We start from the raw sequence: 21,062 nt of genomic DNA on the forward strand, positions 1-21,062 counted from the left end.
GGGCAGAGGGCTGCTGTATGGTCTAGTGACAATGATCATTACCTGGGCTACGAGCAAGGACAGAGCTGAGCGGATTCCACAGGGATGGAGGAGCCAGCCAGAGTCGCTCTGGATCTGTGATGTGGCCAGATGGGCATGTGGAGCCACTGCTCCTGCAATGAGGACTTCGGAGGATGAGCTGGTTAGAGGGACAGGCTGACCTGTGGCTCCATGGGACAGTGAGAAAGTGTTCCTCAGGAGGAAGGCACCTGGTGTGGCTGTGCAGAGGGGACTCAGTCCACCTTTAGGCCAGTTGTGTGCCGAAAATATGTGTGTGTATACATATACATATATATGTGTGTGTATAAAAGTGTATATATATGTGCATACACACAAATTATAATATATTTTAAAATTTATTTTCCCCCATTTCCTTTCATCTGTATGGATGTTTTGCCTACAAGTATGTCTGTTCACCACGTCTATGCCTTGTGCCCGTGGAGATGATATCAGATCCTCTAGAACTGGAGTTACAAATGGTTGTGAGCTTCCAGATGGATGCTGGGAATCAAACCCAGATCCTCCCCCAAAGCAGCCAGGGCTCTTAGCCATGAGCCATCTCTCTGCCCCTGATAAAATAAACCTTCAGACAAAGAATGGTAGGGAGTAGAAACAAACCTCTTTCTTCTTCAGTCAACCTTTTCTTTTTTTTTTTGGTTTTTCGAGACAGGGTTTCTCTGTGTAGCCCTGGCTGTCCTGGAACTCATTTTGTAGACCAGGCTGGCCTCAAACTCAGAAATCCACCTGCCTCTGCCTCCCTCAGTCGACCTTTTTATTTTTTCATGATGGCTGCTCTGAGTACTTCAGATACACACGACAACAGCCATGCGTGCTCCCCACGGAAGGGCAGCAACCAGGAGCTGCCCATGCCTGGCCAGGAAATATAACAAGTAGAGAGATGGAGACTGGGAACAGATGTCTGCACACAGGGAAGAGAAGGGGCCAGGGAGAAAACAGAATGGAAGCAGAATGTGCATATGTGGGCCCCTGGAATCTCTCTCCTGATTCTTAGGGGTTGTTCCCCAGTGACCAGCTGAGAGCAGAGTGTCTCTGAGTCCCAGGATCCCAGCAACGGCAGCAGAACTGGGGTGACACAGGGTTGTGGTCTTTGTGTGGCTTCTTTGATTGATGAGGCTGGCAGCTCAAGGGAGCAGCTGGGACATCTCATCAGAGGCATCCTGCCATGACCCACATTGCTGGGCTGGCCGTAAGGCCAGAGAGAGCCAGGGCAGCCATCCTGGCTATTGGTTAACAAAGTGAGGACTGCAACCCATGCAATCCTGAGTATGGCTAGGGGCCCAGGACAGAGCCCTGACTCTGTAGCCCTGTGACAGTGACTCACTGAGCAGAGGAGGGGAGGGGCCAGAGGGCTGATCCTGGGAGGAGGGGCACCAGGAGAGTGGCCAGGTGTTCTGGGAAAGCGGCTCAGCCCCAGGAATCCCTTTCAGCTCACCAAATAGAAAATTAACTAAAGAATGACCTAGCTAACTAGCTAACTAACTAACTTGACTCCTCCCCCTCCTCCTTTTCCTCTTCTTGTTACGCTTCTCCCTCCTCTTCCTTCTTCTCTTCTTCCTGTGTTGTCTTCCATCTTTGAAGATCCTTTCACTCTGGAGCCCCCACTAGCATCAAATGCAAACTCCAGCCTAGGTTGCTCTCAAACTCCCAGCAATCCTTGCTCTGCCCCTCAGTTCTCTTTAGTGCTTTGATTACAGGGGTGTTGGTGCCCAGCTGGAGAAATTCTTTTATACTCAGGGCTGACCTTAGCAGAGGAGGAACTAAGAAAGGGGAGCCCAGAACTTGGAGGTGAACCTCAAGTTAGAGGTTAGCACGGGCTGTAGAGTGAAACTCTGCCTCAATGTCACCCCTGCCCCCCCCAAAAAAAAACCCAACCACCACACACCTAAATCTAAAACAAGCCTTATATGGGCTTGGATTCCTGAGTGTTGGGATGGGACGAACAGTAGCGGAGGGTCAAAGAGGGCAGCAGCTATGCTGCAGGTGGGGCACACTCTCCAGGACTGAGACATGTCCAGTCTTTATTACTTTTGCCTTTAATGCAACTTTTTTTTTTTTTTTTTTTTTTTTTTTTTTTGGTTTTTTGAGACAGGGTTTCTCTGTATAGCCCTGGCTGTCCTGGAGCTCACTTTGTAGACCAGGCTGGCCTTGAACTCAGAAATCCTCCTGCCTCTGCCTGCTGAGTGCTGGGATTAAAGGCGTGCGCCACCACACTCGGCACTAATGCAACTTTTAAAATGTTTTTAATGTTTAATTTTTGACAATGGCATTTAACAACTGCCATGCAGTGTTCCCCTTAGTGACAGCTGACCTTGCCCAACAGACCCAAGCCAGCCTTGGCAACACCTGTGTCCACCTCAGCTCTCCAAGGCCAGAGTTGGTGGATTCGTGGGAGTTCCCATAAAGCAGATTTCCCCAGCACTAGGTGTGCACAGAGTCCTGTGCAGACACACTGCTTGCGTCTGGTACCTCTCCCATGACCCACCTCTGCACTGGACTGGGGACCATTCTTTCTGCTGCCCACTCGACTAGCAAACTGAACTGGACCTGAAATGCCCTTGAACTGTGTGGCTGCCCTGATCACCACCTCTCTCTGGATGCCTCTAGAAGGAGATTCTGGGAATCAGTGACCATCGCAGGGCCCTCTGTGCCAGGCACCAGCTGGAATCCGCAAGAATCAGAGACGGGAAAGCTGCTGGGCTTCGGCTGGGACAAGAGGGACCCTGTCAACCAGGGACTGACACCCATCCCAGGTCCGGTTCCTTATTTTAAAAAGAGGCTAACGCTACCTAACCTGCAAAAGGTTAAATTGTGAATTAGGACATGGTTGGGAGGGATGAGAAGGAAAGGGAAGGAGGGTGATACAGAGAGGCAGAGACAGACAGAGAGAGACACAGAGATAGACACAGAGACACAGGGAGAATCTCTAGGCATTTCTCCACCATCCCTGGCTTGTACAAGTCCTACAAGTCCCAGAAGTGGAATTACTGTATCCAGAGAGGCTCTTGGCAGATAAGTAAGTGGTGCTCAGAGTCCTCACGCCGATTGCAGCGTGATCCCAGTAAAGGAAGGTGAAGAAGATATCATCTCCTCTTGGCCCTCAGCGCCTCCGGCAGCTCCTTCCAGGGGCTCCCGGTCTAAAATGTCAGATGACATCTCCTCTCATTTCAGTGCTAGCTGAGTGTAGGGGTTTATTGTTTTTATTTTTAGCTTTAAAAAAAGACTTCAGGTCTCCTGTAACCCAGGTTGCCCTGTGTTCCAAGGACAGCCTGAACTTCCGGTCCTCCTGCAGGTGCACCCTACACCGGCTTATCTTTTTTTTTTTTTTTAATTTAAACTGTTCAGCTGACATGCACTAGCAGCAGATGATTGTGGGTGTCATATGACACATCCCACCCTCAGACTCTGTGTAGTGACCAGAGCTGGGCCGTGAGCCAGCAGTCCTCTCAAACACTGGTCAGCTCTTTGTATTGGGAGCAGGCTCGATCCTCCCTTCCAGCTATCTGGAAGCATCCAGTGCATTACTGCTGAGTGTGGCCGCTCTCTCTGCGCTTCGTAACACTCACCTTACCCTCGTCTGCAGCTGCATCCCATGCTCCCTCTGCTCCCATCCTTCCCGGCCTCCAGACTTCCGTGGGGCCAGTTTTTTAAATGTATGTGCTGTCTGGCTTATTTCACTCAACCTGATAGCTACAGACTCATTCCTGTTGTTGCAAATGAAAGGATTTCGTTACTTTGTTTTGTTTTTTTATAACTGAGTAATATTTCATCACATACACATGCCACATTTTCTTTACCCATTTTGGGCACCTCAGCTGATTCCATACCTTAGCTACTGCCAATAGTTCTGCAGAGAACATGGGAACAAACATATTTTCTTTCCTTTAGATGCACACACCCAGGAATGATGTAGCTGAGTGTGGCAGTTCCGTGCTTAGTCAGCTTGTTTATTTTTAGACAGTGTCTTACTATGTAGCCTTGGCTAGTTGAGAACTCACTGTGTAGATCAGGCTAGCCTCTAACTCATAGAGATCCTCCCTGAGTAGAGGGTTGTGCCACCATGCCCAGCTCTGTGTAGAGGGTTGTGCCACCATGCCCAGCTCTGTGCTTAGCCCTAAAAAGGGCCCTCTATCCTGTTTGTCTCGGTAGCTACAGTCTTTATTTCCACCAACACTCAAGCATTACCGTCTCTTTGCATCCTCACCAGCTCAGTTACTCCCCGACCTTTGGGTTCCCCAGGGAGGCTCCACACTGATGAACATACCTGTGGCCCACTTAGGACTTCTTCTAAGACATGAAAGCCCGAGAGGCTCAAGAGGAGAGATGGCTCAGCAGTTAAAAGCACTCACTGTTCTTTCAGAGGACCCAGGTTCAATTCCCAGCACCCCACATGGTGGCTTGTAACCATCCTTCAACTTCAGTTCTGGGGACCTGACCCTCCTCTGGCCTCTGCTGGCATCAGGCAGGCACACATACAGGCAGGCAAAGCACCAATCTACATTAAATACATACATACATACATACATACACACACACACACACACACACACACACACACACACACACACACACACACACCAGGTCACTTGCCAATTTTGAATTCTAAGTATTTTTGAAATCCCTCTTTTTTTCCAATAGCAGCTTAGTTACCAATCTTTAGATGCCACTCACTAGTCCTGTAGCCTCTCTTTTTATATTGACTTCATTTTCTTTCTCTTCCTGGTCATTGTTCAAGTGATTTTTTTTTTTTCTTTCATGTAGCTTTTTACTGTGGTGGCTTGTGTTCAGCCATCCCCTGCTGGTGTTCTGCCACTGGATCGTGACCACGCTCAGCTAGGAGTTCATTTCTACTCCTAAACTGCAGAGGGAGGAGACAAGAGTCTACATTCCCACACCGCGGGAGACACAGCCACACAGTTTTATTTCTCTCTGTCCTCCGTTTGGATTTTGTTTGGGGCTTAAGTTATTGCCGGCTCAGACATCCTATTCTATAAAGTTCAGACAACCAATTTCAAGGTACTTACCTGGCGATGGAGCACGATGGCACATTCTTCTATTCCTGTTGCTTTTAAACCCTTCTTCATGGGTTCCTTTTTATTACCTGAGAATTTTTATAGTGAAAAATTTTATTACCTGAGCGTGTTTGTAATGGAAAATAATTTTCAGTTCTTGTGTTTATACATATGCATTGACTACATTATTAAATGAAATATTACACGCGAAAGCATTTGGTATTTATATATTTAAAATAAATATTTACATATTCAAATCCCCAGAGCTGAGGGATAGCAGTGTGTTCTGCCAATCCCTTGGCAGTCCTCTTCCTCTGATTTTTTTTCCTTGGAGAGCTCGCCCCCTAGCGTTCACTCATGAGAGGACCGGTGTTCCCTCCACACCCTTGGGAGCGAGGTTCATTGAGGTTCCTGGCTTTCTCGGGGCAGTTTTTCCTTCAGTGTCCTGTGTTTTAAATGGGTGCTCATGTGGAGAATTCCATGACCCTGTGCCGTGAGCCTGGCTGTAACTGATGCCAAGGGCTGGTTTTCAGTGGGGAGAGGAGGAGGAGAGCGTTCTGCCAGCTGGGGCCCTTCAGTGGCTGACCCCAAGTGCTACATCTGGTCTGGCCATTGCCCTTCTCTCTGTGACCCATGCATCATACTCCTGGAGAGGCAAATAGATGGTAAGGGCTGGGAGTGTGTGTGTGCGCGTGCGCACACGCGTGCGCGCGTACACGTTATTGTGACCATGTGGAAGTCAGAGGACGACTTGCAGGAGTTCCTTCTCTTCTTTCACCATATGGACCCTGGGGTTTGAACTCAGGTTGTTAGGCTTGGTGGCAAGCCCCTTTCCCAGCTGAATATCTCAATGGCCCTGCTCTTGCTCCCTGAGTGGGTGTGAAGCTTGTTCCATGAGGTCCTGTTGTCTACTCTACGGTCCTGCTGATCTTTTCTCTTTGATCTTGTCTCAGCTCTCTGACAATTCCCTTTTGCTTTCAAGTATGGCTTCTTCCCTTCCCTTTCTTTCTTTCTTTCTTTCTTTCTTTCTTTCTTTCTTTCTTTCTTTCTTCCTATCTTCCTTCCTTCCTTCCTTCTTTCCTTCCTTCCTTCCTTTCTTTCCTACATGTAAGGTTTTGTATGGGATGGAAAGACTGATGTTTTGTTGTTTTGTTTTAAAATTTATTTCATTTTATGTATGTGAGTGCACTATAGCTGTCTTTAGACACACCAGAAGAAGGCATCAGATCCCATTACAGATGGTTGTGAGCCACTATGTGGCTGCTGTGAATTGAACTCAGGAACTCTGGAAGAGAAGTCAGTGTTCTTAACTGCTGAGCCATCTCTCCAGTCCACTCTTTTTTTTTTTTTTTTTTTTGGTTTCTTTGAGACAGGGTTTCTCTGTGTAGCCCTGGCTGTCCTGGAACTCACTCTCTAGACCAGGCTGGCCTCGAACTCAGAAATCTGCCTGCCTCTGCCTCCCAAGTGCTGGGATTAAAGGTGTGTACCACCACTGCCTAGCCCACTCTTACATTCTTAAGAGCCAAATCCTGTCTTACCTTTTCTGGACATTTCAGATCTGTGATGAGACACAAGCACAGGCTGCTAGGAGTTTAAAGAGTTCCAGGGGATAGATGTGAGTGTTTCTGCTCTCCACTGAGACCTCTGAGCGAACAGGGGTCACTGCTTGTGAGATGGATGCTGAGGAGATGGCTGGCTGGGTGTGCTGGAGTCAAGAATGCAAGAGCTGAAGTCAGAGAAGTGATGGAGTGGTGGTGGCCATGGTGGTGCCATGGAGTTAGTGTAGCAGGAACAAGGTGTGATGGAGCCTAGGAAAGAGGGGGTCCCTTGTTAGGGAAAATGTCCCTGTGTTTCTGACTTGCTTTGTCCTGAGGACATCTGCGGTGTGCAGTCTAATGGCTCCCCCCTGCCCCCCCTCCCCCGCTCCCTCCTGTTCCCCCCTGCCCCCCTCCCCCACTCCCTCCTGTTCCCCCCTGCCCCCCCTCCCCCGCTCCCTCCTGCCCCAGCACTTCATTGGTGTTTCTGACCTCGGCTGTGAAAACCCAGGTCCACAGACTAACTTCCTTCCTGGGAATCAGTGATGTTTCAGTCTCACTCTCCTCCCTGCATAGGACCCTTCCGGGGCTCTGGGAAGATGGAAAGGACTCCAGTGAAGGGTTTTCATGGCCATTAGTTTTCCTTAAAACGTGAAAAAGTCAGACATTTCTGTAGTGTTCTGTAAAAAGAACTCCCCACAAAACTCAAATCTACCCACAACTGTGCCATCCAGATATGGATGTGGGGGGTTCTTCATGCCAACTCCAGGGATGCTGGAGATCAGCAGAGCCATGAACAACGAAGATGAACGAGGAACTGCACGAGAGCAGTTCACTTAGGAAGACAGTGAAGGAGCAGCTGGGCCTTGGGAATGCAAGTGAGGAAGTTCAGATGCTCCAAACTTCTGAGAGAAATACTCCAGGCTGGAGTCAATGCTGTCCCATGACTGTTGATGTGGCTGATGTGACTTGTGGCTATTTTTCAGAACCAGGCAGATAAATATCACCTGTGACAACCCAGTGGACCGGGAGGTCTTCCTCCATTACTCCCTCATTCCATCAGTAAGTAAAGATAGTGGAGCCCAGGGCAGGGGCCAAGAGCAGTGAGGGGGGGAGGGAGGGAGGGAGGGTCAAGGAGGGAGGGAGAGTCAGGGAGGGAGGGAGGGGGAGGGAGAGTCAGGGAGGGAGGAAGGGAGAGAGGGGATTTGGGAGGCTCCACCACACAGCTTTTGGGCAGGCCTGCATCACATAGGGGAGAGAGCCATTGGCTCTCCTTCTAAAACCCTTACTCAGTGTCTTACAGAGTACATCCAAGCTCACATACAAAAGAAGCAAAGCATTTTGGGTTCTAGAGCCAGCAATATGGGACTTTTGGCAGAGTGAAAGGGGGGTTTTCTTTTCCTTCCTTCCTTCCTTTCTCTGCCCCCCAACTCTTTTTTGTGAATGTGTGTACAGGTATGAGCAAACACATCTGTGCACACATGTGGAGCCCAGGGGCAATCCCGGGTATTGTTTCTCAGCTGCAATTAACCTTTGATTTTGCTTTTCATTTTTAAATTAATGAACATGTTTGTCGATGTTTTGTCTGCATGCTTGTCTGTGTAACACATGCATGTCTGGTAGGTACCCTTGGATGCCCTTGAACTGGGTTTGAGTTCAAGACTCTTCTGAACAACCTAATAAGACATTAGATCCTGTCTTAAAATAAAAAGTCAAAAAGGGGGCAAGGCAGGTAGCCCCCTGGGCTCAGTGGTAAAGCCCTCACCCAGCATGTGAAAGGCCCTAGAGGGTGGGTACCCCCAGGAAGCAAGAAGGGAGGTCCAGGTTGGGCAATAGAAAATCATGAGTTTCACATAAACCATGCAGAATTTGAGAAGTTGCCAACATTCAACAGAAATGCCAGCTGGGTAGCTTAACAGATCTAGAGCTACTGGGTGAGGAGGGTCAGGGCTGGAGGTAAAAGCTTGTGAATGTTTTGTGTCATTAAAAGTTGTCTCTAGGGAGGAGGACGGGGGCAGGGGAAAGGTGGGGCTTGGATGGAGCCCAAGGAGCTCTCTTTCCAGAAGCCAGGGAGGAAATGACCTAGCCAGGGGCCTGGAGAAGAATGGGGAAAACAAGAATACACAGTGGACGGAGCTCAGGGAAGAAGGTGTGAGGAGAAGGTAAAGTAGATTAGGCTGGAGTTGGTATAGCCTTGGGTGGTAGGTAAGATGGCTGTTGGTGACGTCATAGCCCCTGCAATGCAATGACAGGGTCTGAAGGGCCAGCAGAGATAAGGAAGTGGAGAGAGCACATACAGACAATTCTTAAGACATTTCTAGTAAAATTAGGATAAAGAATTTTCATCTGGAACATGGCCAAATCCACAGAAATGAAGGGAAGAAAGATTTGAAATCTGACAGGCATGGCTGCCTTTCAAAAGACAGAGACCAAGGTCCAGGGAGGATGTATATGTGGAAATTAGACTCAAGCCTCTCTCTGTGCACGGCCACACAGAGGAAGAGTCCGAAAAGAACCTTCTGGTAGCTCTGAGGGACATGGAGTGCCAGGTGTCACAGATGCAAGCTCTCTGCTTACCCATACATTCTTTTCTGTGGGGACACTGAGGCCACCCCGAGGGTAACTGGGTCCCAGACACATTGTTCTCTCCTCATAGGGGACACTGAGGCCACCTGAGGGTGACTGTGTCCCCAGACACACTATTCTCTCCTCACAGGGGGACACTGAGGCCACCTGAGGGTGACTGGGTCCCAGACACACTGTTCTCTCTCACAGCTCTGCATCATTTTGGTCTTGTCTTTCCTCCAAAGACGAGAGCATCGGAGACAAAGAGATGACACCTCCTACCTCCTGGGGAACCACTTTGGAATCATCGTGTAAGTTGACTGGAGGTCATTTGCTGAAGCTTGGTGTACCCTGGGGTTGGGCCCAACACAAAATGCAAGGCCAGGTAGCTCTGAGGATCCAATCTTCTCCCGCTGTACCGATTCCCTAAACAATGCTCTGAGAGGCCTCTGCCCCCCATCAGCACCCAGGGCTGCCCAGAAACTTCTCAAGGAGACCTAGACAGCCATAGAAAAGGGACCTCCATGGGATTTGTCCCCTCGTTGCTGCGACAAGCCACGAGACAAAGGCAACTTAAGGGAGCAGAGGTTTATTTTGGCTCACAGTTTAGGGGAGTACGATCCATCATGATGATGAAGGTGTAGTGGCTGGAAAATCTTGGTTTGTGGCAGCAGCTGTGTGTGGCAGAGCTTCTCACATGGTGGCCAGATCAGGGAGCAGAGGACAGACAGGAAGCAACACTGGGCTGTAACCTTCAAAGGCTCAACCTTACTGACCTGCTTCTGTCATCTAGAACTTTCTCTGAAGGTCCATGACCTTCCAAACCACAGCAATGGCTGGGGACCAACTCTTCAAACACACGAGGCAGTGGGAAACATTTTACCTCCAAACCATAACGCCTTCCCACTGTGGCTATCTCAGGAAACAAGAGGCAAAAGGCTCCCAGTGACCAAAAGCAGCCACCCTTCTGGTTGGATGGCACTATAAAGCATGTGTGAGATCCTGCCCACCTTCTGGAGTCTTCCTAGTTAGGCTGTTCTGCATCATGGCACCCCTTAGAACATTTTTCTTGAGTTTTAATTATTCTGTCTCATGACTCCATCATCATCATCGTCATCATTGTCATCATTATCACCATCACCACCACCACCACGAAGTTAGCATTTATTGCACTGCTATTGTCCCAGGTCCTGGGCCTTTTTCTTTGCTTACATTAGTTCCATCAATCTGTCTCAAAGTATAGTGGAGGTTGATAAAGGAATGAGAAAACTTGAGCTCAGAGAAGCTAAATGATTTGCCTGAGACCACGGAGCTAAGGTGACCCAAGATTTCCCTGAGGCTGGCTTGAAACTCTCTGATCCTCCCATGTCCCAGTCTCACCAGATCCACACAGTGAGCATCCTGAGATCTCAGTCTTAGGAAACATCATGATGCCAGGACTGAGGCTAAGGCTAAGCTGGGATGCAAGAGAAGTCCAACCACGATACCCAAGGATGCTGGAGCTCTGAGGAGCAGCTGGCTTCTTTGCGGATGCCTCCCAGAGTCAGCCCCTCCCACTCCAGCAGCTGTAACTGCTTTGCCAGGCAAAGGGCTGAGACTGGCTGTGTTCGTTCCTTCTTTCTATTGCTGTGAGCTGACAAGAGGCAACAGAAGGAAGGGCAGGCTTATCTTAGCCCACAGTTTAAGAAGCAATACAGTTCATCATGGCAGGGGAAGCATGGGCAGGAGCAGGAGACCCACAGTCACGTTGCCTCTGCTGTCAGCAAGCAGAGAGAGGTGGAAGCTGTTCAACCAGGATCCAGCCTATCGGAGATAATACCCACATTCAGGATACCTTCGTGCATATACCTAGAGGCATGCTCCCATGGTGTCCCCAATATCATCAAACTGACATTCAACATTAACTGTCACACTGATTAGATAAAGACCCGTTCACCCCACTGGGCATGTGGCATCGAGGGGATGGGGCAGAACTTGTGAGGTAACCGTGCTCATCCTCCTGGACGTACATTATCAGGACTCATCTGACTGGCTCCTGTCACACCCTCTGGCCTCATTGTCACTGACTAATACTCCCTGCTATGGTTTAAATGAGACATAGGCTCATGAGTTTGAACATCTGGTCCCCAGTTGGCACTGTTTGGGAATCTTTCAAGGGAAGAACCTTTTTAGAGAAAATATGTCACTAGAGGTGGGCTTCAAAGGTGCATGCCTGGGCTCCATTTCCTGTTCTCTCTCTCTCTTTCTCTGTCTCTGTCTGCCTCTCTGTCTGTCTGTCTGTCTGTCTGCCTCTGTCTCTCTCCTCTCTCTCTGTCTCTGTCTCTCTGTCTCTCCCTCTCTCTTTCTCTGCTTCTTGTACACAGATGAACTGTGATCAGAAACATGTGGCCAGCTTCATGTTCCTGGTGCACCTTCCACACCACAATGGCTTGCATTCCTTCTAGAATTATAAGTCTAAACAAAACTCTCCCTTCCCAGTTTGCCTTTAGTTAGGGTATTTTATTACAGCAACAGAAAACTAACACACCCATCTTTGTGTGTGTGTGTGTGTGTGTGCTCACACATGAGTATGGCATTCTCTAGCCTCATTTGCTGCCCACAATGATTCTGTGATAAGCAAAGCAGGGGTTTTCTATTTCTGCTTTGAGCATGGGGAAACTGAGTCTCACATACACCTTAAGTACCATGGTTGGGTCTTGATGAGATTCAGTTGGACAAGATTCATGTCTGCAAAACTGTACTGAGCTTGAGTTCTGTCAGAGGTCCTGTAGGGCCCGCCCAGCAGAGTTTATAGTTTCCTAAGCACCTGGTGACATGGTGGGCAGTGTACTGAAACAAGAACATGAACTTGATGCTGAGGCAAACAGTCGAGACAGCCTTCTGGGGCAGAGATGAAGATGGCTCCTGAGGCTGAGCCCAGAGGGAGGCAGAAGGGGTCACCAGGACTCTGATTTGTAGTGACAAGCTCTCGTGCCACCAGAGTGCACTGCATTTTTCTCTCCTTGTGGCAGGGTCTCCTGTTACTAGTACTAGCCTCAAGTTCACTAGGAAGCCAAGGGTGACCTTGAACTCCTGATTTTCCCGCCTCTACCTTCTAAGTGCTGGGAATCACAGGTGTGTCTCGGTAGTCCCAGCTCCAAGTTCTGGCTAAGGCCTATTTCTGGTTGGAGAGCCCTTCCCACTACGTGGACCTTCTGAACTAGGTGAAACTCTTTTTGCTTAGGAGAAACAATATCTACCCACATTAAACCACAGGAAACAAAAAGAAGAAAATTTTAAAGTGAAAGTTACAAAGTAGTCACAGTGGATTTCCTGAGACCCTAGAGCAGCCTCCTGGGAGACTAAGTTAACCTTTCTGCCCCTGACTCACTGGGGCAATTCTGAGCCATTGTGCCCTGTTCCTTTTGGCCATGTGACTTAGGCTCTTGCTGCCACATGACCCTGGCTTTTCTGCAGTGTCCATTCTGATCCTGACTTAAAGTAACTGTAACAACAGCTTACTGGCTCACAGCCTCAGGATTGCAATGATAAAAAGACAAGAGCAGACATTGGCTTGGTGCATCCAAAGTGCAATAGTGAGCCATGGCCAGGGAAGTGCAGTCATGTTAGGGAGGGGAACTTTCACCCTGCTCTCATAGGGTTTTCAGCTGGGCTTGAGCATTAAATTGAGGGCTGCAGAGAAGGCTCAGCTGCTAAAGGTTTGACTCACAACCAAAACGTCAAGAGAATTAAATTGACAGAAGACAAACTGGCAGGAACATAAAAACACGAATTTACTTAATGTGACTTTAACAGGCAACAGAGGTCCCATAAGGACATGAAAATTCAAAGATGCAGTTAAAGTTGAACACATACACGCACGCACGCACGCACGCACACACGCACTACACCCCTACCTTAGTGCAGATGCCCTCAGAGTTCAGAGATGTCAGTTCTCCCTGATTCTAGAGTTAACAGACAGCTGTGAGCCCCTGACCTGAACGCTAGAAGTCAAACTCAGGTTTTCCACAAGAGTGGTATACGCTTTTAATTGCTGAGTCTGCTCTCTGGCTCCTCATTCTCTCTGGGTGTTTTTTTCTTTTCTTTTCTTTTGTTTTCTAAAGTTTTTCTTTTTAACCTTCATTTTCTTTTTTTTTTCTTTCTTTTTTTTTTTTTAAAGATTTATTTATTTATTATATGTAAGTACACTGTAGCTGTCTTCAGACACTCCAGAAGAGGGCGTCAGATCTTGTTACAGATGGTTGTGAGCCACCATGTGGTTGCTGGGATTTGAACTCCTGACCTTCGGGAGAGCAGTCGGGTGCTCTTACCCACTGAGCCATCTCACCAGCCCCATTTTCATTTTATATGTATGGATGTTCTTCCCGCATGTATGTCTGCATACCATGTGCATGCAATGCCCACAGAGGGCTTTGCATGATCTAGGACTGCAGTTATAGATAGTTGTGAGCCAATCACATAGGTGTTGGAAATAAATCCAGGGTCCCCTAGAAGAACAACCCGTGATTTTACGCACTGAACCATTTCTCTAGTCCCATGTTGTCTTTTATTTTTGGTTTTTCGAGACAGGGTTTCTCTGTGTAGCCCTGACTGTCCTGGAACTCAGTCTGTAGACCAGGCTGGCCTTGAACTCAGAGATTTGCCTGCCTCTGCCTCCTCTGCCTCCCAAGGGCTGGGATTAAAGGCGTGCGCCACCACGACCGGCTGAGGTGGAGTAGTTTTAAGTCCCGCAGTTATATGGTACTTATTACCTTAGCCAATGATAGCCAGACCTTCCTCAGAGAATAAATATATCAGAGGGGAAGTCTTCATAGGCTATGTCTAGGTCCTTGCCAGTTTCCCTACAACTGTTTGAGATACATTCCTTGTTTGGTCTTCACATCACACTGTATCTCATAAAATCTTGTTCGGTTTTGCTAGGTGTCATGGCTCCCAGCATCCTTGCTGTATCCTTACTAGATTTGGAAGTCCTCTATGGGAAGGACTACATCTTCCTCCCTTTAGCGCACAGAATCTGTGCTTAGCAGTGTGCTTAGACTGTGATTGCAGTGAGCAGCTCACTCTCCCACAATCCTTCACTCTCAATAGGCGGGATGGCTACTTTAGAGGTGACCCAGAGACTCACACACCATTTCTGTTGTCTACAGGCCTCTGGACTTCGTGGGGACTTTTAGTAACCGATGGTCCTATGGAGCTGCCTTTGGGGCCACAGCCAATAAGGTCATGTTCTTGTTCTCAGAAGGCTACCAGCCCCTGACGGTTCCTCAGTGGGCCCAAGGTACCAGGGCTGCCTCACACATTCTGGGAATGTCTCCTGGACATACTTGCTCTCAGAGGCCGTGGGGTTGTCTGGAGGGCTAAAACAACATGAGCAGCCATACTGTTCTTAGCCTGTTACTTGCCCAAGGTCAATGCTTAGTGACCCACAAACACCACAGCCTGCCTGAGAGCTTCCCTGCAGTTAGAACTCAGAGGTGCTTTAGGCAGACATAACACAGGCCCTGGAAGTAGAGTCTTCCTCATCCTCCTCAGCTGGTCTCCTGAGCCTGCTGTCTTCTAAAGCAGCGATTTCTGGGACTCCTCAAAGAATGACCCTTGCTTCTTTGTTCATTGGCCGGAGGCCTCTCTCCCTTTACATGAGGCTCCGTGCTCATGTAAAGGAGCTCATGTAAAGGAGCTATGCTGACTGAAAGGTTTGGTGAGTCCCGTGTAGTGCCAGAACCATCTCTCCACTGTACAAGTTCCTCACAGTGCACTGCTGGGGCAAAGTCAACACCTCCAGGAAGGCTGCTCCATTCTTTGCCTCCCCGAGATGGAGTGTCACTAGCTTCCTTGTCTGTGTCCCTGCGGCAGGATGAATGTGCCTCTGTTGCAGCTCATTTCAGGCCACTCTCCTGTCCACTGTACTGTCAATATCCAAAGCAAGAACCCTGGCCATGACTGCCAGGCAGTGCCTAGCACAAAGTAAAGGTCAGCTCAGATGACTAAGCCTTTCTTAGAAGCTGTCAACCCATCTCCGAGCTAGCCAGCAGTAGGACCAATGTGACCATGGCTTCTATAGTGTGCATTGCTGGAGCAATGTGACCATCACCTTCCTTAGACTACTCTCCAGTACACATAGCATGCCTGTGTGGGCCTCTGTGATATATTTGAGTGCCTTTCTCTCAACTATTTTGGTTTGCTGGTGGTCTGTCTGTGCCTGACATACTGTGAGCTCCTCGGGTATAAAGTCTTCATTGCCATGGTCAGCTGTCACTTGTCATGGGAAGAGGAGCAGGGATGGTTAACAAAGGACATTGCTGCATTCCTCCACCATGGCTGAGAACTCTTCCAGTCAGCTCTTTGGGTCCTGAGGCCCTGGCTTGAGCTCAGAACAGACAATAGCTCTCCTGGTCACCTCTGAGTCAAGAGCAGAGGAGCCCACAGCATCTTGGCCTTGTCTCTCGCAGCCTTTGTGCTTTTCATCGGAGGCATGGAGGTCGGCCTCTCCTACTTCCCTTTCTTTGCCTGCCTGTCCTCAGAGTTCCAGCTGGTCAGCTCCATCCTGGGCTTCAGCTACTCCCTGACCTGGTAAGGTGACTCTGCTTGCCTTCTCCTGGCCATATTGGCCATGGCTCAACTCTAGGCAGGAGGAGAGAGGTGGGTTGGAGTTTCTTGTGGAGAATAGCAAGGTTCAGAGTGGGCAGAGATGACTTGCTTAATGTCCCGTTGTGGCTTCTTCTTGGGGGTAGGAGCCCCATGTCTATGGTTTCTCCTAGAGAAAGTGTCATGCATGGCACTCAGGGCCATCCTGGCATGGCCTCTTCCTGCTCCTCTGGTCCCTAAGCCTGTCCGGCACATACTCTCAGTCGTGGTTTCCAGCATCCCATTGTCCCTCCATTTACTCACTCAACAGCCATTCTTTATGATCTCATGCACTCTGGTCCCTGGGCCTCTGTGTTCCTATTCCTTGTGCAGGGCACCTTCCCTCTACCTGGGAGAGGGCTTGGCTCATGTTGAATGGCTTCAGCACTGGGCACTCATGCGGAGCTGGCACCAGGGATCATCTGCCAACTGAGTGACCTGCCTTGGGACAGTTCCACTCATGAGTCCCTGAGGCCCAGTCCTGGCTCCCTCTCTCCCATCCACCCACCCACTCCTACATTCAGCAAGAGCCTCAGTCACAGTCAGGAGCCTGAGACCTTGCCCTGGCTCTGTGTGTCTGTAAGTGGCTTGGACAAATCACAGGCTAACCCTGGACTTCTGTCTCCTTGAAAATGCTAGAGGGGGAGGGGAAGTGTATCTTGCTTGTTCCTCCCTTGTCTGCAAGGATTCTGAGATGTGTTCCCATCAGGGCAGTACCAGAAAATGTAGTATTCAGCTAGGCACAAGGAAGGACCCAATAAGGAAGGGACAGATACAGTCTTTCTTGGGGGTGGCAGGTGGCATCTGGGCTGTGTTGGAACAGAAGCCAACCCTACCTTGCTTCTGCTCTGCAGGTTTGTGGTTACTGTTCTTCAGATCTCACAGTGTCCCCATGGGCAGGTAAGTCCTCCCTGACCTTGCTCAGGATGTTCGGTCACCACCTCAGGGCCACCAGGCTCTGTGAGCTCAGAGGAGCCTGCCTTCTCTAGGCTTCAGTTTCCCTACCTGTGGGGGAGGGGAGCGGGCATTGCTCACCCCGCTTCTGTTTGTGTAGCATCTTCCACTCACTGCGCCACTTGGTCATCAAACCTACTTTACAGGTGAGGAAACTATGCCAACTTAGCCAAGTACGTCCCAGGAGTGAGCAGAACTGGGGGCCGAGGCAGGGCCGGGCCGTTGTCTAGGCTTCCTTTCTACCATTTCCAGTTAGCCCCAGCTTCTCTTGCTGTAAAATCCGATCATTAGACAGACAAAGCCTTCCCAGCAGGACCAGCCATTCATTGCCTCCTCAGAGTTATTGAACGTTGCAGGCTAGGTCTCCAAACCCAGAAAAGGAGCAAAATGAAGAGGATACTGTTAGCCAGGCCCACGCCATTTTGTAAAAGCTCCATTTGGTTGAACTGTGACAATTTCTGGGGCTGTGGTAAATGAACATATTTCTCTAGATTCTTGCTTCCAGGACCCCAGTAAAGGACTCTCTTTAACAATGGACTCTCTTTAGCTGACCACCCCTAGCAATGGCCAGCTTGGGGCCAAAGCCAGAAGGTTTTCAATCTCCTTCCCCACCCCCGCCCTCCTGCCATGTAACTGCCCCAGCTTGTAGGCAGCAGCTGATGTAGGCAGCAGGTCCGATGCTTCCATAGGCCTCCTCTCTGCAGGTTTCCCCACGTACAGGCCTGCACTGTCAGCAAGTCGCTTGTCTCTTGTCTGTCCTTCCTTCTCAGGATCTTTCAGGTGTCACGATGCACTTAGAGGGGTTTCCCGGAAGGTTTGGGGGAGTCGGGAGGCTATCTGAGCCCAGAACTCAGGCCTTACCAACCCTTCCCGGACATGAGGGAGAAACACCAAAATGCTGGTCATGGTCAAGGTGGGCCAGAAACACGTGAGAGATGAAAACGTGAGAGATGAAAGGAAACGGTGGGACCTCCATCTCAGGGCCTCTCTATCATGTCTGTACCCTTATGTCATAGAATCAAGTCCCAATTCTCCTGGGGGAACTAGGCCCCCAGAATGTAACAAAACATGAAACCAGCCAGCACATTGTGAAAGCTGAGTCCCACTAGCATTGGTCTGAAAGCAATAAAAATAGGAATTTCAATAAATAAATAAATAACAAAGAAAAACTACGAACACTCCCTTGAGAAGGCTGCTAAACTTTTTACCACCCAACTTCCAACCTTGTGGTACTATAGGTCCTTCCTCCCTCCTTCTGTCTCCTCCCACTTCCTTTTATCCCTCCCTCTCTCCCTCCTTCCTTTCATCCCACTCTGTCCTTCTGTTTCTTCCTTTCCCCACCCCTACTTCCTCCTTCATCTACCCACCCATTTCCCAGTCTCTTACATGTCCCCAAAGGGACATTCATTTTTTTCAATAGATTAAAACAAACAAACAAACAAACAAACAAACAAAGCAAAGCAAAACCAAAACCAAAAAGCTGTTTTCATAAGATAAAAGGGCTCAAATTTTTCCATCCAGGGTTTTCTGGACTCCAAATCCATTTTTCCTTCTGACCACATAGTGAGAGCAGGAATTGGCAGCTCATGTAAGAAGGGGGAATAGAGATTGGCTGACCATGTAGTGGAGGAGAAAAAGATTAGTCAACCATTTGCTTAGAGAAGGTGGATCCCTGGGGCAGGCAGAGGCCTGTCCCATCTTCATAGCAGTATTCTGGCCTTACTTCACTGCAGCCTACTAATTCCCTGACCCCCGTCTCTGTTTCTGTTGCAGTTTCTGGGGAGGTTCGAGACCCTCGTTTTCTACTGGCCCTCACTGTTGTGCCTGGGTTTCCTGCTGGGTCGTTTCCTGCACATGTTCCTTAAGGCTCTGCCTGTCCACCTGGGCCTGGAGCCGCAGACAGTGAGTGCTGAACGCTGATTTCTTCAGAGCAGCCCAGGGAGCGGGGCGCTGTTACTGCTTCTCGCATGCTTTCCGGCACAGCCTCTCTGGTGACTGAGACGAGCTTCTTGGAGCAGGGGCTGGCTCAGCCTGGGCTAGGAGGGTGAAGAAGGACCAGCTCTTTAGCTTTTGGGGAACGCAGAAGTCTGACATAATTGAAGGCCGTTCCTAGACATGACCGGTGCCGGGACTGCTGCGGTGCCGGACCGGACCGCTAGGCTTGAGCCCAAATCCTGGCCTCCATGTCAATGGCCCCTTAAGGGACCAAACCCTAACAAGCATCTGTGAGCAAGCACATCCTCTCCTTCCTCCCAGGAAGAAAAGTCGATGCTGGAAGCCCACCAGGCAAAGCACGTGAAGCAGCTCTTGAGCAAGCCCCGCCCACAGTAAGCGCTCTTCTGCCCCTTAGCCCCTGCAGGTTGTACCAGGCCTCTCCAACAGTCCCTGGGATTGCGGGGTGGGGAGAGGGAGAGGGGCCTTGTGGGGGAGTGGGGAGCAGGACTCTAGAAAGACTTTGAGAGAGAGTCTGTTTCAGGCTAACTGGACCAACTTAAGGACTATGTTTTCTTAGTGCTCCCAACAGTGTTCCTAACGGCCTGGGCCGCACTCTGGGTGAGCTCTCTTCCTCTGTAGTCTCCAGACTTTAGGAGGAAAGACACATTACACTTTCCATTTTAAAAAATAAGTCATTTGAGTACGTTCCCTTGGATCAAATGCCAGCTGAAATCAGTTACTACGTCTAGATGATTGGCCAAGCCCATTTCTTAGGCCAGAAGAGAGACAGGGGCAACAACCTCACTTAGGTAGTAAGACCCACAGTGGGGATAATTAGCCTCCCACCAGAGCTTCTGAGATGGTCCTGTCCAGCTCGCCTCTGCCTCAGCCACCGCTCATACTGGGTGGATCCCAGAGAAGGGATGTATCTTGTCCCAAAGCAAAGAGTGGCAAAGTTCTTACTGTGGTGAGAGTTAGTTTTGGAGAACTAGATTTGAAATAATACTGGCACTAACAAGACCCAGGTGTATTATTTTGTCATATGTAAGAACTCTGGAGGTAAGCAGCCCATAGTGACCCATAGGATGCCCAAGCCACCTGTGTTCTCTGTTCCAGCATCTTAGTCTGTGCTGCTCCCCCCCAGCGCCCCCCCTCCCCGCCAACCCCCCCCCCCCTCCAACTCCCCTGATGCCTCACGGGCTCCAGCCTGGACCAGCCACAAATCTGCATTTCTGAGGATAGATCAAAGGAAACAGAACAAAAGGAGCTCCTGTCTGTGTCAGCGCCACCTGGGCAGTCTGTCCCAAGTCCCACATCACACTCAGGCTGACAGAACCTAGTCAGAGGCTCTTAGCTGCTAGAAAAGTTGGAGTTCCTGAGTTTAGTTTGTATTATTTGTTTTTGTAGTTTTTGTTTGTTTTCGGTGTTTTTGATAACCTGTTGCCCTATTCCTCAAACTCCAGTCTTTGTCCTTAAGGATGAGGGACGAGGGAAGCTCGGGGAACTTCCAGTGGTCCTTCCTGTGTGTTTATTCATTCACAGAGAAGGCGAAAAGTCTTGGTTTCAAACCAGGGTGTATGAGTGGGACCCCTGCTTCCAGTTTCCCAGCAGGATGGTCGGGACCCTGCTGCTGGCGTTCATCTGCCTCTACCTTGTAAGTAGCTCCAGGAAAATCTTTTCCTGTTTTGTAAACAGAGCAGAGTCCAATCTGGGGTCTTTGGGACAAGCAGTGTGTGCCTGAAGTTTGAGTCAGACTGGAAATGTGATGCGTTAAGGAAATACAGTGATCAACCCTTTGACCTGCAAGGACCCTTCACCCATGTGGTGACACTCACTGGAGAAATAAAACTGGTGGTGGCTCACACCTTTAATCCCAGCACACAGGAGATAGAGGTGGATTTCTGTTAGCTCAAGGCTAACCTGATCTATATAGTTCCAGGATAACCGGGGCTACATAATGTGACCATGTCTCAAAAAAAAAAAAAAAAAATCCATGTGATAAAATTTGGCATAGACTAACAGTTGATAAGGAAGTTGTATCGTTTGATATGCTAAACTGACCCAGGAAAATTGATAGAAAGAAAACATATAATTATAGACAGTAAGTTATGCTGTGAAAAATTAAATCTCTCCCCACCCCATTTCTCTCTCCAAGACCAGGTTTCTCTGTGTAGCCCTGGCTGCCCTGGAACTTACTTTGTAGACCAGGCTGTCCTCAAATTCAGAGATCCTCTTGCCTCTGCCTCCGAAGTGCTGGGACTAAAGGCATGTGTGCCACCATTGCCCAGCAGGTAACTGATTCTCACAAAAATAATTTATTTCAGTGACTTAAAGATGACAGTGGAGGGCTGGTGAGATGGCTCAGTGGGTAAGAGCACCC

At 49.2% G+C, this 21,062-nt stretch overlaps 1 protein-coding gene across 9 annotated transcripts in view; it reads left to right on the forward strand.

Moving 5' to 3' along the window:
- Stra6l (STRA6-like) overlaps window positions 1-21,062 on the forward strand; it is a 62,718-nt gene that overhangs the window by 26,264 nt on the left and 15,392 nt on the right. For 2 of the 9 annotated variants that reach the window (XM_006538310.4, XM_006538311.3), the window contains exons 3-11: window positions 2,665-2,810; window positions 7,591-7,666; window positions 9,380-9,480; window positions 14,317-14,447; window positions 15,619-15,739; window positions 16,648-16,693; window positions 18,521-18,649; window positions 19,004-19,074; window positions 20,225-20,336. In XM_006538310.4, the coding sequence (XP_006538373.1) occupies window positions 2,665-2,810; window positions 7,591-7,666; window positions 9,380-9,480; window positions 14,317-14,447; window positions 15,619-15,739; window positions 16,648-16,693; window positions 18,521-18,649; window positions 19,004-19,074; window positions 20,225-20,336 (933 nt within the window). Of the gene's footprint in view, window positions 1-2,664; window positions 2,811-4,818; window positions 5,074-7,590; window positions 7,667-9,379; window positions 9,481-14,316; window positions 14,448-15,618; window positions 15,740-15,769; window positions 16,373-16,647; window positions 16,694-18,520; window positions 18,650-19,003; window positions 19,075-20,224; window positions 20,337-21,062 lie in introns of those variants that run through there. The other 7 variants (XM_006538312.2, NM_028788.4, XM_006538314.3 and 4 more) reach the window with 6 other exon arrangements.

Source organism: Mus musculus, chromosome 4 (genome assembly GCF_000001635.26).
Source record: "Mus musculus strain C57BL/6J chromosome 4, GRCm38.p6 C57BL/6J".
NCBI classification, from domain to species: Eukaryota; Metazoa; Chordata; class Mammalia; order Rodentia; family Muridae; genus Mus; species Mus musculus.